The sequence below is a fragment of the Trichechus manatus genome, unplaced genomic scaffold (genome assembly GCF_000243295.1).
Source record: "Trichechus manatus latirostris isolate Lorelei unplaced genomic scaffold, TriManLat1.0 scaffold00333, whole genome shotgun sequence".
In the NCBI taxonomy this organism is placed as follows: domain Eukaryota; kingdom Metazoa; phylum Chordata; class Mammalia; order Sirenia; family Trichechidae; genus Trichechus; species Trichechus manatus.
Window position 1 is genome coordinate 825,785 of NW_004444269.1, and position 20,269 is coordinate 846,053.

At 43.8% G+C, this 20,269-nt stretch overlaps 1 protein-coding gene across 4 annotated transcripts in view; it reads right to left on the minus strand.

The window, feature by feature from the left end:
• Positions 1–2,196: 2,196 nt before the first annotated feature.
• LOC111819246 (SLAM family member 8-like) overlaps positions 2,197–20,269 on the minus strand; it is a 39,455-nt gene continuing 21,382 nt past the window's right edge. For 2 of the 4 annotated variants that reach the window (XM_023725591.1, XM_023725593.1), the window contains 4 exons: positions 16,265–16,576; positions 14,484–14,621; positions 14,204–14,295; positions 9,902–13,915 (listed from right to left, as the gene is read on the minus strand). In XM_023725591.1, the coding sequence (XP_023581359.1) occupies positions 13,826–13,915; positions 14,204–14,295; positions 14,484–14,621; positions 16,265–16,576 (632 nt within the window). In that variant the 3' untranslated portion in view covers positions 9,902–13,825. Of the gene's footprint in view, positions 6,034–9,901; positions 13,916–14,203; positions 14,296–14,483; positions 14,622–16,264; positions 16,577–20,269 lie in introns of those variants that run through there. The other 2 variants (XR_002822990.1, XM_023725592.1) reach the window with 2 other exon arrangements.

The following is a 20,269-nucleotide window of genomic DNA, read 5'->3' on the forward strand; positions in this document are numbered from 1 at the left end:
GAAAATTGTGCAGAAAGTACAGAGAGTTCCCACATACTGCCGCCTACACTTTGCTTCTTCTATTAAGACTTTGCATCCTTGGCATACTTATTACAGTTGATAAACCAATATTCATGCATCACTAAAGTCCATAACCACTTTAAGGACTAAGGTGCACCTGACCCTAGCCACAGTGCTTTTAATCGCCTCATATGCCTGTGAAATCTGGACTGCGAATAAGGAAGACCAAAGAAGAACTGACACCTTATGTTGCGCAGTCCTATGGGTTCTGACAAATGCTAAATGACAGGAGTCCACCATTACAGAATCATACAGAATAGTTTCACTGCCCTAAATATGCCCTGTGCTCCACCTACTCATCCCTCCTTCCTCCTCCCAACCCCCTGGAAACCACTAATCTTTTTACTGTCTCTGTAGTTTTGCCTTTTCCAGAATGTCATATTGTTGGAATTATACAGTATGTAGCATTTAATGGACTGGCTTATTTCATTTAGCAGTATGCATTTAAAGTTCCTCCATTCTTTTCAAGGCTTGATGGCTAATTTCTTTCTATTGCTGAGTAATACTCCATTGTATGCATGTACCACAGTTTCTTTATCCATTCATCTAGTGAAGGACATCTTGATTGCTTCCAATATTGGCAACTATGAATAAAGCTTCTATAAACATTCCCGTGCAAGCTTTTATGTGGACATATATTTTCATTTCATTTGGGGAAATACCTAGGAGCATAATTTCGGGATTGATGGTAACCCTGTGTTTATCTTGTAAGAAACTGCCTGTCTTCCAAAGTGGCTATACCATCTTTCATTCCCACCAGCAATTATTGACAGTTCCTGTTTCTCCCCATCCTTGTCAACATTTCATGGTGTCACTGTTTTGGATTTTGGCCATTCTGATATGTGTATAGTAGTAGCTTATTATTATTTTGATTTCCAATTCCCTAATGACATATAAAGTAGTCCCATAATGCAAACAGTTACGTGTCCTACTGTCAGCCAAAAGTTTGCTGGTTTGAACCCACCAAGAGGTGCCTCCGAAGATAGGCTTGGCAATCTGCTTCCAAAAGGTCACCGATGGAGCAGTTCTACCCTGAACACATGGGGGTCACCATGTGTCAGAATCAAATTGATAGCAACTAATAACAACAACAACATATGAGGTTGAGCATTTTTACATAGGCTGATTAATCATCTGGTGAGGTTTCTGTTCAGATCTTTGGCCCATTTTGTAATTGGGTTGTTTGATTTTTCTTGTTGGGTTTTACTAGTTCTTTGTATATCTTGGATACAAATCCTTTATCAGATAAGTGTTTTGCAAATATTTTCTCCCACCCTGTAACTTTTTTTTTCCATTCTATTAACAGAGTCTTCTACAGAGCAAACACTTATAAGTTTACTGAAGTCCAACTTAACAAGTATATTTTTTTTTTATTGTACTTCAGGTGTAGAATTACAAAACAGTTTCTCATAAACAGTAGTATACATATTGTTTTATAGCATTGGTTAACAGCCCCACAACATGTCAACCCTCTCCCTTCTTGACATTTTTTTTTGGTGAAAATATACATAGCCAAAGATACACCATTTCAAAAACTACATGCACAGTTCAGTGACATTGACTACGCTCTTCCAATTGTGCTGCTATTCTCACTTTAGACGAAGGTTTGCAGACAAAATAGTTTCTCATATAACAGTACACATCTTGCCCTATGACAATGGTTAACAACCTCACAACGCATCAACACTATCCTTACAAGTATATTTTTTGAGGAATAATTTTTCTGGGTATGGAATTCTAGGTTGGTTAATTTTTTCTTTCAAAATTTTAAATATTTCACTCCACTCTCTTTCCTTGCATGGTTTCTGAAAAGAAGTCTGAAGTAATTCTTCTCCTTGTTTCTTTGTAGATCAATATTGTTTTTCCTCTGGCTTCTTTCAAGAGCCCATACATGTTCCCTGAGCTGTGGAAGTGTCCCAGTGGGTCAGTTTAGTGTTTGCCTCTGTGGAGGCATTGATGGTTCAGTAGTAGAATTCTCACTTTCTGTGTGGGGGACATGGCTTAGATTCCCAGCCAATGAACCTCATGCACATCCACCACATGTCTGTGTGTTGCTATGATGCAGAACAGGTTTCAGCAGAGCTTCCAGACTAAAACAGACTAGGAAGAAAGGCCTAGTGATACCCTTCTGAATATCATTCAATGAAAACCCTATGGATCACAACGATCGCAGCCCGTCGTGCATGGGGTCACCACAAGTCAGGGCCGACTTAATGGCAGCTAACAACAACAGGGCCCTGTAGGCTTCATCTACTTTTAGATTAATTTCTGGGCTGGGAGTTCCCGCATGTAGTAAGAATTCCCACTCGTGCCCATGCACAGTGTAGCCTAGGATTCCGACTTCTCACAGACTCTACCCATGGTACAGGGCAGGTGGCAGCCTCGCAAGCTGATTTCCCAGGTCAGAAGATAGAAATGTTCTCATCCTATATTCACCCCAGCCCCTTACCTGGCTTTGTGCAGCATCCCTACAAACACAAGACCACAGCTAAGACTTCATCCCCATTTAGGGATGTAAACGACCCCTTTAGCACTGTGTTCCTTCTTGTTTTTTGACTAAAGGTCTACTGAATCTCAGTTCCAAATTTAAAACTTTTTTCGTTATATTTTTTTCAAGCATCATCAGAGTGTGTTAGAGTATGAGGAGGGGCTTCCTAAGTCAGCTCAAGTGCCTTCTTTTCCGGAGGTTTCCATAGGTTTTTTTCTTTTTTTTCATTACTGTGAAATCTTTTTTTCCCAAAACCTCCAAGACTTGGAGCTGAGACAGCCATTGCACAGGCAGAGGCTAGAACCCAGCTGTGAATGCAGAAATCAGTGTTCAGTTTTTGACTTTCAAAATAGACAAGAGCATATTTTCTTGATAGAAAAAAAGAGAGAGATTTGTGTGTGCCAAAACCAGAGATTGTAGACTCAGAGAATAGAGTTCTCTCAACAAATCACAAACTACAAAGATATCAGTTATGACTCAAGATATACAGAAATGGAAAATGGGGTGGGAAATTAAGTAAACATTAAAGATATGCATTAAGGATGAGGCTGATTAAAAATTGGAAGGGGCTTGAAATGGCCATTCCCAATGGTCACAACAGAAGGGGCTGTGGAGCAAGGTTGGAGAGCAAGCCAGGTGATAGACATTCCAGATCAGCTGAAAGGAAATACAAAAGCAGAGGGGCTTAGGTCCTGCTTACAATTTACCTGGGAGAAGAGCGTCCCCCCTAAAGGAGCCCTGCTGAGTAGAAATTGGGGTATGGTGTGTTTAGGTAGAAAAGGGGCCTCCAGAAGTGTTACAAGTCCCGTGAGTCTGTGCATGATATTGGGGAGATGGAGATGTTGTTATGGGCCCCTGTAGAGGAAACAAGTGTTAAGAGGACCATGGACCAGAAGCCACCTCAGGTCAGAAAGAGGAAGGCTCAGAGTGCATGGACCTCACCATGGAGGCTGTTTCAGGGGCCGTGGACACCACCAGCAGCTGCCCACACTTCCCTGAGACAAGCAAAACCTGTTACATCAGTGGCAGATACGGCAGATGCAGAAAGTGATACTCAAAGACCAGGACAAAATTCCCTGGCAAAAGCCTATAAGGATTATAGAGAACAGCATACAGACAGGAAGCCTCTCTGCCAACTCTATGAGGACAGGGAGGGAGAGAGGAGCACAAAGAGGATGGGAGAATGGGGGGTACAGGTAAGGCCTTCTTTGACTAGTACTGTTGTGCTAATCAAGCAGTTGGGGTCTCTGGGCCTGATAGTGTTTAATCTGACTCTTTCTTTCATGGAGATTTCCAGAGGTTCTTTGGAGATCCCCCTCTCCCATGCTGGGGATCTCTCACCTGCCCTGTCACAGGTAATGCCCACTTAGGATGGTCACTTACATCTTTCTCTTTGGCCCCTGGTTCTTGGCTGGTCCACTTCCATGCAGGCTATTTCTATTGGGGTTCTATTGCCCTTCCAGATGGCTCTCTTGACAAAGTCCTTTTAAGAAAGTCTTATGTCTAGTTCGTGGAAAGCATGTACATTTGCCTCTTCATTGGCAATGCAAGTTCTTTTCAACCAGTAGCAGTTCCTTTTCCGCTACCATCTTAGGCTGTTTCAGCAACACCTCGCCCTTTACATTTCTCAGTGTGAGCCAGGCCCTGGTCCTCCACATGCCCACCCCCAGCCCCAGCTGTAGGAACACACATCAAACTCTCTAAATGGTCCCAGTGAATCTGCTCTCACCAGGCTTGAGTTGAGGGACAGGAACCCATCCAAAGACATTCTCTACCCCCTCATCTCCAAATGTGAACCTTTTTATGTCTTCAGTATTGATGAAGAGTTAAGAGTCTCAAAACTCATTTTCAGAAACTCCTTTGCAAATTCTGTACCTGGAAGATATTTTCCCAAAGGTTGATGATCCCCTCCCAGAGCTATGGGGACTGTGAGGATCCCAGGCTTTGTATGCAGCTAGTGTGAATTCAGCTGTGTGTGGTGCCAGCAGGGGTGCAAGTGGTAGACAGAACTGAGTGACTTTGGCTACCTAACCTTCTCTAAACCTGGGATTCTGTACCACTTTCTCATCATAATACTTTGGCAAAACTGTTTCACCTTGCCAACCCTTAGTTTCTTCAGCTGTGAAATGCCTCAACTTCTGAGCACAATGCTCTGAAATTAATGAGATAATGGATGAGTAACGTGCTGTACAAATACAATAATAATTATTCTATCCCCTCCTACACCAGAGCCTGCCCACCCACCTCCCCCCCAGATCCTGGCCAAGTCATCCTCCATTACACCAGGCTGGTACAGTGTCACCCTGGAGAGTAGGGCCACAGGGGCCTCAGAGAACCTGAACATGACTTGGGAGAGCAAGGGCCTCCCCAGTATCCTGGATCAGAGAGGAACACTAGGACCAGACACCAACTCCTGGACACGGACTCTGAGTCTGCCTGTGAGCCAGCACCTGAGCAGGCCCAATATCAGCTTCACTTGTGTGGTCAGCAACCCTATAGACCAGAAAAATGCCACCTTACACTTAGGAGAATTCCATTGTACTGAAGAAAATGTCCAGAAAGTTAATGCTCTAGGAAGACCACTTTCCCAGGAGTTTGGGGATGGGCATTGTTCTTTCTTACCATCGTCAGTAATGTGATATCCCAACCTTTCCAGCCCTTGGGACAATGCCAAGTAAGAAAACCCAGAGACAGTAAAAGTTGGCATGTGCCCGAGAAAAGGGAGGGTGGGGAAAATCGGGACTTTTGGGAAGAGAAAAGCTATACCAGGCACTGATGTGTGCCTCTGTTCTGAATCCCACTTGAAGGGCCATTGAGTGGATGAGGAATCCCATCTGCAATGACTGACCTCATAGGAACTAATATTCAGGGGGAGAAGCTAGTCACTTACAATGTTAGAGAACATTTCATAGTCAGAGTTGTCCAAAGATGGAATAGATGGCTTTGGGGCATAGTGAGTTCCTTGTCACTGGAGGTGTGTAAGCACAGATGCACAGTCATTTATTGGGATTGTTATACAGCACAAAAAAGAGGTAGAACTCCATGATCTTTGAGTTTCCTCCCAACATGGACACTCTTAGATTCTAAGAAACTCCCACTGGCAATAGCACGTGGGATTATTCTAAGCCCAAAGTCCCAATTTACTCAGACCCATTAAGTGAACTGGAGTCCCTGACATTGAATCAGCTTACTTAGGGAACATGGTCAGTCCCAGGATCCAGTCACCCAGAAGCCTCTCACTCCCGGCGCTGCTTCCGACCCGACAGGGACAAGAACTCAATTCCTGCTCACGTTACAGTCAACAATGTTAGCAAAAGGCCTTGTCTTCCTTGTGCTCTTTGGGAAGCTGGGCATCCAGCTCGCCAAGATCAAGTTTGCTGCAGAAGAAAGGAAGTGAGAGATGCTCAAGCAGATTTGACGACTGGATTGGGACTTTGTTTTCTTTTTTGTGCTTTGTCAAGTGTTCTAACTCATAAATGAATGCCCTGGAAGGGAAAACACTTGTATAAGTTTTTCAATATTTTCTGTGTCGATTCCTTGAGGTTGTATAAACCCATGTAAATCAATGTCAGTAAATTGCATTTTCCAGAAATTGTCCTTTTTATAAGATTTTTAACTTGAATAGATTTTAATTATATATTACATCCTCTTAGAAGGTGGGTTTTTTCCTTGTGTTTATATTTATTTGCTTTTTTCTGGCTCATTTAAATATGAGAGGCTCTTGCTGAATGTCTAAGTGATAAATTAAGTGAAGATCCAACTAAATACCTGCAGGATCCCATTAGCCAGTTCATAGTTTTTCTGTTGGATGCATTGACAAAGACAGTTTGATGGTTCAGCTGGTGGTATGTGAGGTATTAAGGAGTGCTCTGTCCCTCCACTACCTCTGCTAAAGACTTGGAAATAAGGGAAATAAGAGTGAGTTTGTTTGGTGTTGGGGGAATTTTTTTATTGACAGCAGTGGTATACAAGATAATTTCATAGAGATTCCAACTTGTGGACCAGGACAAAACTTAATCTCAAGCATGAACATGACTAAAGAAAGACTATGTCAATCAAAAGGAGTTGATAAGAATCAGAGCATAAAGACAGGTGAGAGATAGAGACAAACAATGTGCTGTCAGGCTGGCAGGAGATCCATACCCCAGGCAGGTAAATCCTACCACGGAGATAGAGAGCTCAGACTCTCCAAGACCAGTGGAATCCGCAGCAGCAACAGCTGCCCATCTGTCCTGACTCCTGCTCACCAAGTAGCCCACTGATACCTTGGCTTCCTGAGTGATTTAACTTTGGGAAGAGGATTCATTGATCAGGCCTATGGAACTATCTACTCCAGTGGACAAGCATAATTCTTAGTGTAAATTAATAAATATACACTCTGGTTTTTTTTACATCATCATCTTATGAGGCTATTTGGCAAGATTTTAGATCCAAAAGTCAAGTCAGTTCTGGGCAAGAGATGAGATGGAGCTTCTGAGCTTGGCCTCAGAGTCTGAGGAACAGTCTAAACCATGGTGAATTCCTCAAAGTAATGCCAGTCTGTGGGCCTTGTCATTCATTCATTTCTTCACTCAACACTTTCTGGACTAAGTGCTGAGGAATATTGAGAATTATCTTGGAAGATAAACTCTCAGCCTCTCCTTGCCATGTACATTCCCGTTTGAATTTTATAAAGAGTCCATACAGACCAAAAGCTTCAGTTCTAAACCCTACTCACGCACCAGAAATGTCTACTGAGTTTTTAAAAATATAGATGATGCCCAGTTTGAGGATAGGATCCAGGCACTGGTGCTTTTCAAAGATCTACAGACAGGATTTTCATAGGCTTGATCAACAGCCACGATTATCAGCAATTCACAGGGACTCTCCATTTGGATCAATTAGACCAAAATTTTCATATTGCCTGCACTGTCTAGAGAGATTCAGAGATGTTTATGGGTGGTTTCAATAAAAATCCTGAAGGAGTCATTTGAACACAATAGAAACTGAAAGGGGGAACATGAGAATAAATACTTCAACTGGTTTCCAAGATGATAAACTTCTTGTCAGAATAAATGTGGTTTAATCTTTCTGAAGCACATTCCTGTCATGTCACTTCTCTGCTCAAAAATTTTAATAGATAATTTTTTTTAATGTTTTAGAAAATCTGATGATACAGAGAAAGTGACAGAACCCTGAAGATGACTACTCTTAATTATTTGGCATAACAACTTTTAGACTTTCTTCACGACCACATCAACATATGGGTATATATTTTTATAAAACCAGGGTAATACTATACATTTATGTAACACACTTAATATTGCATGAACATCTTCCCAATTCAGTACATAAACATGCACCTGCATTATTATATAAATATTATTCCATTATGTGGATAGACCATAATTTATTTAACTGTATAATGCACTGGTCAAGAATTTAACTCCAAGGTCTGAATCCCAGTTCGGCCACTTATTACCTTTTTGACCTTGGGCAAGTTCATTAACTTATCAGCTATGCAGTTTCCTAGGAATAATAATGATATCTACATATTACGATTTGCAGCTTATTCTGAGGTCTCATTTGCCCATAGTATTCAACAGCCCACAAAAACGCACCTTCAAATCCCTGTGGTAAGTGCTGTGGAGAAAAATAGAGCCAGGAGGAGTGATAAGGGTGCCAGGAGGAGGTTGTAGTTTTAAATAGGGAGCTGGGGTAGATCTCACTAAGAAGATAACGCTGGTGCAAAGACATGAAAAAAGAGTGGATATGAGACACGAAGATACCTAAAGGAAAAGAATTCCAGGCAAAAGCAAAGGCCCTGAGGCAGGAGCATGACTGCTATGTTCAAGAAATAGAAAAAAGGCCAGTGTGGTCTAAAATCAAGGTTTCAGCAGGTTGTGTTCCTTTCTGGAAGCTCTAGGGGTGAATACATCTCCTGATCATTCTGGTAGTTGGCAGAATCCAGTTCCATGCAGTTGCACAACTGAGGTCTTGGTTTTCTTGCTGCCTGTAGACTGAAGGCTGTTCCACCTTCTAGTGGCTGCCTCATTCCCTGGTTCATGACCCACTTCCTCCATCTTCAAAGCCAGCAACAGCAGGTGGAGTCCTTCTCACATCAAGTTCTCTGACCCACTCTTTTGTCTTTTCTTCCTCTACTTTTAAGGACCCTTGTGATTAGACTGGGCCCACCTGTATAATCCAGGATAATCTCCTCATCAAAGGTCCTTAACCTTAATCATGTCTACAAAGTCCCTTCTGCCATGTAAGGCAACATATTCGCAGAATTCAAGAATCAGGATGTGGACATCTTTGGGGACCATTGTTCTGCCTACTACAACATCAGAGACACTGAAGAGAGGAAATCTGAAAACTGAACCCTGGGACATAGAGGTGAGAGAAGTGAGAAAGAAACCAGTAAAGGAAACACAGGGGCACCCAGTGAGTAGAAGGAAAAGAACGGCGAGTGCTGGATGTGAGGTGAAGACAGTGTTTTATGGAAGGAGTGACGGATGTGTCCATTACTGCAGAGAAGTTAAGGAGATGAGGACTGAGAGTTGACTATCGGATTTAGCAATCTGGGGTTCTTGGGAGACCTTGACAAGAGCAGTGTCATTGGAGAGCTGGGGGAAATGCAGCATTAGAGAGAATTCCAGAGAAAATGGGAGGGAGTTGGATAGAGGAAATATAGAAAATGCTTTCAGATAATTTTGCTATAAATTGGAACAGAAAAATGAGACTGTACTAAAAGCGAGTTGAGTTCATAGGGTTCTTTTAATGAGAGAGGTTACAGCATGCTCGCATACTGATAAGAATAATCCAGTATAGATTTTTCAAAGCTAATGCAGGGAAGAACTTGTGGAGTGATGTCACTGCATAGGCCAGAGAGGGAATCTGGTGCCCAAGAGGAACACCAGACTTGCAGGAGCTGCGATTGTTCAAAGTCACAAGGGCAAAGGCAGAAGATAAGAGTTCAGATGCAGGGAGGTGGGTAGGTCTGGTGATGGAGCCTCTGGAAGTTCTTCTGATTACTTCAATATTGTCAGTGCAATAAAAGGCAAAGTAATCTGTTGACAATGAGGATAGGGAAGAAGAATTGGGGTTCAAGAAGAGACAAGACATGATCATTGTCATAGTTTCCTAGTGCTATTACAAAAGAAATACCACAAGTGGGAGGCTTTAAAGAAAAGAAATTTATTCTCTCACAGTTTAGGAGGTTAGAAGGCTGAATTCAGGGTATCAGCAATAGGTAATGGCTTGCTCAGTCTGTCAGGTCTTGGGGAAGATGTTTGTCTCTTTCTGCTTCTATTCCTCAGTTTCTTGGTGATCTTCATGTGCCGTCTATCTTCCTTGCTTCTGCACGCTTGTTTCTGTTTCTATGCTGCTCTTTATATCACTCAGAAGTAATTAGGTTTCAGACATACCCTATACTGGCATGACCTCATTAACGTAACCAAGAAAACCCTTTCCCAAATGGAATCAGATCACAGGTAAAGGGGTTAGTACTCCAACACATATTTCGGGGGATACAATATTTAATCCCTAACAGATATCTAGGAGATTGGGAGAGTGAATGGGCTAAAAATACTTATCGAGATTGCAACTCAGCACCAAGGGCCCCAAAGAGGTCATGGATTTAAGTGAGACCCGTCAGCATTGTACTCTTTGTCCCCCCATGTTGCATTATCAGTAAGGGAAAGTGGCTAGACTTCAGACACCTCTGAATCCAGGAATTCAAGTGCCTTTCGAATGTTTTCTTCCTTTCACATCTAAGAGAGTCCTCCTCATTATTTCCCTCTGCAAATCAGCTGTTCTGCACTTCAGGTCCATGTGATGGGAAACGTGGCCAACAACAATGCCTCCATTTTGCATTTTAATATCCAGGCATCTAAAGAGATGGTCTTCCATTTCTCTGTTTCCAAATTAATAATGACTCTGATTGGCCTGGAAACGTTGGTGGCATAGTGGTTAAGAGCTACAGTTGCTAACCAAAAGGTCGGTATTCGAATCCACCAGGCGCTTCTTGGAAACCATATGGGGCAGTTCTACTCTGTCCTATAGGGTCGCTATGAGTCAGAATCGACTCAACGGCAATGGGTTTCACTGATTGGCCTGACTGAAATCAGGTGCCTAAGCCTGGACTTAGAAAATGTGACTCTTTAGATTTGCTCAGTGCCTTTGAAATTCAGAAATTTCACCATAATGGCTTGGAGAAAACAAATGAGTAAAGATACAGAAGGCAGTAGAAAAGGTGCTGAAATAGTCCAGACATGAATGATAATATGAGGGCCCGACGGGTGCTCTGAGGTGGGGAATATGAACGAAAGAGTGAGGATGGGATACAAGAAGGTTAGTGAAGGATAACCCAATGGGACACGATGGCTGATTAGGGTCTGGGATGAGCCAGAAGGAGTGAAAAGAAGTGAAACTATGGTCCTCTCTGACCCTAGTATGCTTTAAAGAGAGAGCAGACAGACCTGGGCCCAAATCAGGCCTCTGCCACTTTCTACTCAGAACTTGCATGAGGTATATAACTTCTTTGGTTTTAGCTACTCCACCTATAAAATGGATATTTCTGCCTTACAGAATCATTGAAGGTCTAAATAAGAGACTTATGTCAGGCTTATTGAATGCTGTTATGAATAATAATGCAAAGATGGTGCTGTTCTGAGGATGAGGGTGCCAATATGCAGGACATCATTTACATGGAAAAGGTAGAAACTTGGTAAAAGACACAAGACAGGGAGGCATCTCTCCTCAGACGTCTAGTCTGCCCCAGACTACAGAGTCCTTCAATCCACAAGCCCCAACCCACCAAAACCCCATTCTCTACTTAAGGAGAAATTCCTCTTTCAGCCACCAGCTCCATCAACAATCCAAGCTCAGCCAGAGCTGGAGCACCTGAGTCAGAAGGCTAGAGTACTTCGGAGAGAACGCAGCACTTTAATTGGGGGAAGGGACAGGAACAGGCAGAGGATATTCTTATCTGAATATTCCCAAGATTCCAAGGTCTTCGGTGGCCATGTGGTGAAGGGGTAAGAATCATCCAGTGTTGGATTTAAGATTTGCTCTGCCACCAGTTAGCCAGCAATTTCAGTAGCCTCACATAAAAATGAGGATAATAATCCCTACCATCAAAGGCCATTTTAAGAATTCAAAGAAATATTTGTAAAGTGCCTGGGACAAAATCTGGCCCTTATAGGCTCAGGAAAACATGATTTGCTTCCTCTGTTTTTTCCTGCCTTATGTGGGGTGGACAGGTCACTGGGTGGTCATATCTTACACTGCTCCTGTGCTGATGAGTACTCATGCGCAGCCATGACTGGTCACCAGGGAAGCTGGGTGAGGAGATAGCATCTCCCTCTCCCTCATCTTTGTGCTCACCCTGAGGGGAAGAGGTCAGAGACAGCACCCTGTAATGAATCCTCCTCCTTCGCTCATCCCACCATGCAGCAGCCTCCTAGCATTGCTTCACAATGCTCAAGCCCTTACAGAGACCCTGTTCAGAACTTTGCTATCTGAGGTCAGAGATGGGGCAGCTGAGCTGAGCTGAGGTGGGAGGGGAACCAAGAGGAACCTAGGCTGCCGTACAGGTCACAGCACCTCATAGTAGTAAAGTCAGCCTATCTCTAATGCAGGAGCTGGGGTCTGAGAAAAGAGGAGGAGGCTGTGAGGAGGCGAGGACCCACAAGCAGAGAAGAACCCACACACCACAGGCTGCACCAGGTCCTCAGTCAATATGAGGCTGGAGGTGGGATAGGGAAGTCCCCACCTCTGACTTCTGAGCCACACAGAGTCATTGGTAGACATTGTGTCCTCCACTGCATCCAAGCAGAACCACCATGCAGACCACCTGCAGCCTCTGTACTCTATGTCACTCTGCTGATCCTCTGCGGGAGTGGGAGGAAGAGTGGCTCAGACCCTTCACAGAGTGTATGCTCTCCTTGGCACTGGCCCCCCATCACAACACCATCCTCCTGAGGGACCCCCAAATTAGGTCCAGCAGGGTAGATGCATGATGCCAATCCAGAGCAGACTATGGCAGGGCCCTTAAGTGATGTCCAAGGTGTCTGGAAGGTCAGAAGTATGAGAGGTCTTTTATAAACTTTGGAATCCAGACAGGCCCATGGAAAATACAGCTTGGGTAGGGTATTTGGCTAGGATGAGCTAGATTACAATAGGCAGGAGTGGGGGTGAAGAACAGGGAGAGGGAACCTCATTCCAGGCAAAGAATAGGCTTACCAAGTGTTTGGGCAGATGACCAATGTCCAGCATGGCAATAGGGGGCTGGGAGTGCAATACAAGAGCAGGCTGGAGAGGGCTGGACCTCAACTTCCTACAGCCTTGAGGTGTCAGAGCCCATAGCAGCCCCACCATGGCAGAGAGGGCTGGTAAGTGGGTTGGGAGGACGCTGCACAGCTATTCTTTCCACTAAGTGCCCTATCCTGGGCCAGAGGATGAGCTAGGGTTATTTATCTAAGATAAAAACCCCCAACTCTGGCCTCCTGGAGTCATTCCCTGGGAAACAGAAGGCAGGGGAGGGCCTGGATATTACAAGTTCCTCTTCCTACTCTACAGAAAGGAAGGTTTGGGGCCCGTGGGTGAGGCTAAGGCTTAGGTCCAGGTTAGTATAGGTAGCATAGATGAGGGGTCTGGCCCAGCTGTATAATATACACTACACAGCCCTCTAAACACACACACACACACACACACACACACATACACACACACACACACACACACTGCCCACTACACCCAGGGAGCCTTACAGAAGGTTGCCAAAAGAAGCCTTGGGCCAGTCCCTTTGTGGGCTCCCACCCACCCATGCTGTTTTCATCAACCCCCAACTCCACATCCTGATCCGAGATCCTGACTCCCTCCTCGTGCCACAGTCAACACCTGTACACAGTCCTCATACCTGGCCTTGTGTTCTCAGAAAGACACATCCCAGTGATGCAGAAGAGGCTGTGGAAATTTGTCATGTGCACGCTAGGCAACGGTCCTCTTTGGGAAGAGAGGAGAATATTTCAGGATCCAGGTCAATGGCAAAAGGAGCTCACTCCACAAGGTTGACCATCCTGAGTGTTCAGGCAGCCTGGGGAAGGCTGGAGGGGAGAGGTGAACAGAGGAAGGCACAGGGTCACATGTGCGTAGGGAGCTGTGGTCAGGAAGGTCAGGGTAGCACAGACCATGGGCCTCAGGAGCTGGATCACAGCTGGAAGTGCCAGTATCTTCATGGCGACAGACTCAGGGTGGCGGTGTCCCAGGAGTTCCAGATTCTCCTGCCTCCTCTAGTTAAATATTTATGGCCTGGCCTGGCTTATGGACCTCACTGTAGACAGTAGGGAAAGTCTCCTTTTCTTCCATATGTTGCCCACGGATACCCTGGGAATGCAAAACAGAGGGTTCCTAGAACACCTGCTGTTAGGGTGGAAACCAAGGGACCCACATAGAACCAATGCCTGCTGACACCCTCTGCTTATGATTCTCCCAGAGCATCAAGCACTATGCTGGCTCAAATTGCAAAGTGTCTTAGTAAATACTTGTCATTGTCCTAGAACAGGAAAAGAGGCAGTGGGGCCAGAAACAACAGATTCCCAGGTTTGGAAAGCCCAGGGCTGGTAAGTGAGGGGCTTGGGAGTGTCCAGGCAGGCCACCTCTCCCAGCTCTCACCTTCTTCTTGCCCCTCAGAGACTCCTGCTGGCTCACCATCGCATAGTAGAGGTCACCATCATTGTCCCTGCAGTCCTCTTGCAAACCTGGACCTGAGCCACACACGGAGAAGAACTTGACTGTGTGTCATGGAAACCTGTGTCCCTCCTCCACTGTCATGAACTCCAAGGCCATGGTCACACCCCTCATCCCCTCTGCAGAGCTCCCTCCCCATGCAGCAAGATGCAGGAGAGTCTAGTGGGGGAGAGTGTCTGATCCTGGAAGGAGAAGTGCAACCTGCCTCTTTCAGGCTCCATCTTCTTCTTCTTCCTACGTGTCTTCCAGAGGAACAGTCCAGCTCCCAGGGTCACCAGCACAGCCACAAAGGCCCCAAGGATGATTCCCAGGGAGATATTCTTGTCATTTTCTTTTTCCCCCACTAAGAGAGTGAAGAAAGGTAAGGCAAGAGAGAATTTGAGAAACCCATTGCCAAGAGGACTCAGAAAGAAAGCAGGTGGGGACTCCCGTGGGGCCTGGTTCAGAAGCTGAAGGAGGGAAAGCATAACAGGTACATTCATTCATCCAGTTATTGAGCTCCTGCTTGTTGCCAGGGATGCTGACAGGAATAAGGTGTGATCTGCTCCCTCAAGGAGCCATCACTCTGCCCAACAGAGGGATCGCAGCTGTGATAGAAGTTTGTACCTTGTACACAGGTCTTCAGGGAGAGCTTCCCAGAGGAGGTGATATGTAAGCTGACTCTTGAGGGAGGATAAGGAGTTTCCCAGACACTGAGGGTGGGTGAGGCATTCCAGGAAGGAGGAGCACCACATTCAGAAAATGACTGTGTCAAAATGTCAGCCCCTTGGGCATGGCCAGCAGCCTGGTTGCAGTAGGCAGGAGGGGCTCAGGACACGAAGGAGCAGTAGGCATGGAGGATCAGAGAGAGGCAGAAGTCTGGTCTCAGAGGGTGTTGTGGGTCATGTCAAGTGTTCAACTTTATCTGAGACTCCAGGATGTGGTAGGAGGGCTTTAAGTGATGGTATGACACCATCAGATCCCTCCAGTAGCAGGTGGAAAGTGGGTAAGAGAGGGTGGGGCTGCACACTGGATACCAGTTCATTCATTCATTCAATGAAAACACTGATTCCAAGCACACTTTGGCCAAAAGCTGAGATACAAAGGAGAACAATATGTAGCCCCTGCTCTCAAAACCTTCCAGCCTACAGAGCAGACAAACACAAAAAACAGATCATTCCTACTCAGCACAGGATGTGCTGTGATTAAAGGAGGCCCAGAGCAGAGCTTTAGTCCCAAGTGTGGGGTAGCCATAGTTGGCTCCTTAAAGGAGGTGATGGCCAAGGGCAGAACCAGCTACAGCACTGATGGGGCCCTGGGTGAAGAGAAACTGTGAAGCCCCTCATTTAAAAAATATTAATTTTTAAAATTAAATTAGAATTAATTATATTTAAAATTTGAAGACATAAACCACACAGCATTAAACCCAGTACAGGCACCTTCAGTACACAGGGCGCTGTGTTACTGCACAGGTCTCATGCCCAGGAAAACAGACCTGGCAGTAGAGCATCTTTCAAGAGGAGGAAGAAGGAAGTGAAGGACATGGGGCCTGGAAGCTCTGGTGGTACACAACACATTCACGGAACTCCAAGCAGTTAGGTATAAAGTATGTGAGACTGGAAATATGGGCAGAGCAGGGTTTACACCTGAGTCCTACAGGGAGTCACTGGAGGTGAGACACCACAGATGACACAGACAAACAACACAATCAGGTTTGCTTTTAAAAGGACCTCTCTGGATCCACAATAGATGATGTGTGGGGGAGGAAAAAAATATAGGTAGGACCAAGCTGTGGGAAGGTACTGCCTGTAGCATCATGGACAAGGATTGAGCTGAGAGACATTTACAAGCAGAAACAATTTGGATGTGATGCCCAGACATATGTATGGGGTAATCAGGTGGAAGGTGGTGCTAGTACACATGTCGGAGAGTAAAGCATTGAGCCCCTTGCACCCCAGTGCCACAGGAATTCCAGCGTGCCTCTTCTTTATGACATGTTCTACTCACCACGGACACAAACTTCTCCCAGGTCTAAGGTGGCATTTTTCTGGTCCTTGGGGTTGCTGACAACACAGGTGATGCTGGCACTGAGTATGCTCTGGGGCTGGCTCAGGGGCAGGCTCACAGCCAGGGTCCAGGGGTTGGTGTCTGGTCGTGGTGTCTCTCTCTGCTCCAGGTCCTTGGGGAGGCCCTTGCTCTCCCAGGTAATCTTCAGGTTCTCTGTAGCCCTTGCGGAGACGTTGCACTCCAGAGTGACATTGCACCAGCCATGTGTGGTGGACAAATACTTGGTCAGGACCTGAGGGAGGGGGATGGTCTCTGTGGTAGGAGGGGACAAAAGAAAGGAATTATAGAAGTCAAAGACAATTCTGGTGAGAACTCAGAAGGAAGTGAGGAAAGTTGTTACACTGGAGACAGTACAGATGGTGAGAAGCAGCAGCAGAGAAACAGCAGCAGCAGAACCAGGAGACCAGCACAAGACAGGGCTAGAGCAGATCCACAGAGCAAGAGAGATGAGTGTCTTTATGCAGGAGGCTTCTGGGCAGAGTGGGATGCCTCCAGGCATTTATCAGTGAAGCTAGGCTTGCTGACCCAGGGAGCAAGAGAGTTGAGTGCCTTCCAGTCAAAGTTTACTGGCAGAGTGGGTGCCTCTAGGCACTTAGCGGTGGAGCTAAAGAGCTTTGGAACACTTGTTCCAGCAGGGCAGATGAGAATGGCGAGCCCCAAGAGGCCAAGAGGCCAAGGAATCAGGAAGCAGAAGCTAAAGAGACAAGGAACAGAGGAAGCAGAGCTGCCTCAGTCTCAAAGGTAAGGCCACGACCTCTGGGGTCTCAAAGGGTTGAGTTAACACTTAGATGGACTAGGAGAATGGGGAAGCCCAAATTCAAGGCAGCAGAATTGCCATTCCAGTGGACCTGGAGGCAGAGCTGAAGCCCAGGGCCAAGGGGTCTCCACTTAGAATCCAGATAGTATGGCCAATACCTACAGTCTGTAAGGCAGGGCCATTGCCTAAATGGTCTCAAAGAATAGAGATTATTTTCAAGCCTTGAGGGCTAATGTAATGTGTTCTGCTGACTTGCTTGGTGCCTGTTATCCTTTCTTTCCCTCCAATTTCTCCCATTTGTAATGGAAACGTCTAGCTTGAGCCTGTTCCACCATTGTACTTTGGAAACGGATAACTTGTATTCTAGATTTCACAGATGTAAAAGGATTTTTGGATTTTAGACTTAGAGTTGATTTAAGACTTTTGCTTTGATATGACGGGGTGAATGTATTTTACATGTGGCAAGGACATGAATTTTTGGGGGCCAAAGCGTAGAATGTTATGGATTGAATTGTGTTTCCCAAAAATGTGTGTCAATTTGGCTAGGCCATGTTTCCCAGTACTGTGTGATTGTTCATCATTTTGTCATCAGATGGGATTTTCCCATGTGTGGTAAATCCTGCCTTTATGATGTTAATGAGGGAGGACTCTATCTACAAGATTAGATTGTTTCTTAAATCAATCTCTTTTGAGATATAAAAGAGACAAGTGAGCAGAGAGACAAGGGAACCTCAGACCACCATGAAAGCAATGCAGGGAACAGAGCATGTCCTTTGGACCCCGGGTTCCTGAGCTGAGAAGCTCCTAGACCAGGGGAAGATTGATGACGAGGACCTTCCCCTGGAATTGACAGAGAGACAAATCCTTCCCCTAGAGCTGGCACCCTGAATTTGGACTTCTAGCCTCCTAAACTATGAGGGAATAAATTTCTCTCTGTTAAAGCCATTCACTTGTGGTATTTCTCTTATAGCAGCACTGGTGTTCTCTGAGCTTCCTGGATCTGTGCTGTGATTTCTAGTTTTATAAAATTATCAGTGGTTGTTACTTCTAATATTTCTTCTGTTCCTTTTAGATGACTTAGATGGCTAAGACAGACTCTAATGGAAAAAGTGGAAAATATGTAAGAACAGATAGGTAATCTAAAAAAAAAATTGGAAGTCTAAAAAATATTCAGAAGTAAATGTAAAAAATCAAAACCATTGTCACAGAACAGAAGAACGCCTTTAATGGGCTCACTAGTAGATTGAAAGAATCAGTGTCCTTGAAGACACATCATTAGAAACTTCCCAAACTAAAAAGTAACGAGAGAAAAGACTGCAAAAAAAGAAGAACAGAATATCCAAGAATTGTGGGACAATTACAAAAGGTGTAATATATGCATAATGGGAATAACAGAAGAAGAAAGAGAAAAAGAAATAGAAGAAATATTTGAAGTAACAACCACCGAGAATTTTCTAAAACTGGAAATCACACCACAGATCCAGAAAGCTCAGAGAACACCAGCCAGAATAAATATCAAAAAGTCTACACCTAGGCATATAATATATTCAAAGTGCCAAAAATCAAAGACAAAAAGAAAATTTTGAAAGAAGTGAAATAAAAAAATATACTTTACCCATAAAGTAACAAGGATAAAAATTACATCAGACTTCTCTTTAGAAACCATGTAAGCAAAAAGAGAATCAAGAGAAATATTTAGTGTTGAAGGAAAAAAGCCACCAACCTAGAATTCTGTACCCACTGAAATTATCCCTCACAAGTGAAGGAGAAATAAAGATTTTTTTTTAGAAAAATAAAAATGAGAGAATTTGATGTCACTGGACCTGCCTTGAAGAAATTATAAAAGACTTTCTTAAGACAGAAGGAAAATGACATAGATCAGAAACTCAAATTTAAATAAAGAAAAGAAAAGCATCCTAACAAGAATAAAGATAATAAAATCGTTCATATTCTCATTCTTAACTGAGCTAGCAGAGTAACATTTGTTTAAAATGACAGAAACAATATTTTAGATGATTTTAGCTTTTGGATGGGTGAAATGTATGACAGAAATGTGGTCACCAACAAGGGAAAGGAGAGAGGAATTGAGAATACTCTGTTATAGGTTACCTGTACTAAACGTGAAGTGAAATAGTGTTATTTGAAAGGGGACTTAGATTAATTATAAACATATATTGCAAACTCTAGGACAACCATTAAAAATATTTTTAAAGAAGTATAATTGATATGTTTCCATGAAAATGGAATCATACAGATTGCCTAGGTAAAACAAGACAAGGCCAAAAAACAGAGGAGGGAGGACAAGGAAGGAGAGTAACAAATAGAAAACAGTAACAAATATGGTAGATATTAATTTTATTATATCAATAATCACTTTAAATGTGAATGGTTGAAATATACCAGTTAAAAGGCAGAGCACAGCAGAGTAGATGGAAAAAAAAAAAAAAGACCCAATATATGTTGTCTACAAGAAACTCACTTTAAATATAAAGAGATAGATATATACACTGCTGGAACTAATCAAAGAAAGCTAGAATAGCTATATTAATTTCAAATAATGCAGATTTCAGAGTCAGGAAATTTATCAGGGATAAAGAGGAGTATTACATAATCAGTACATGGCCAATTCTCCAAAAAGGCGTAACAATGCTTAATGTGATTGCACATAAAGAACATCAAAATACATGAGGCAAAAACTAGTAGAACTGCATGGAAAAGTAGACAAATTCATTATTCTACTTGGAGATTTCAACATCCTTCTAGCAGTAATTGGTAGATCCAGCAGGCAGACAATAAGTAAGGATATAGTCAAACTGAATAGCACCATCGTTCAGCTGGATCTAATTGACATTTAGAGAGTGCTTCATCCATCAACATGGAATGTTCACCAAGATAGACCACATCCTGGGCTATCCAACACACCTGAAGAAATTTGAAACTATAGAAATTATACAAAGTATGCTCACAGGTCACAATAGAATAAAACTAGAAATCAATAACAAATATAGCTGGAAAATCTCAAAATATTTGGAGATTAAACAATGCACTTCTGAGTAACACATGAGTCAAAGAAGAAGTCTCGAGAGAAATTCAAAATATTTTGAACAAAGTGAAAATACAACTTACCAAAATTTGTGGGATGCAGCAAAAGCAGGGCTTAGAGGGAAATTTATAGCATTGAATGCACA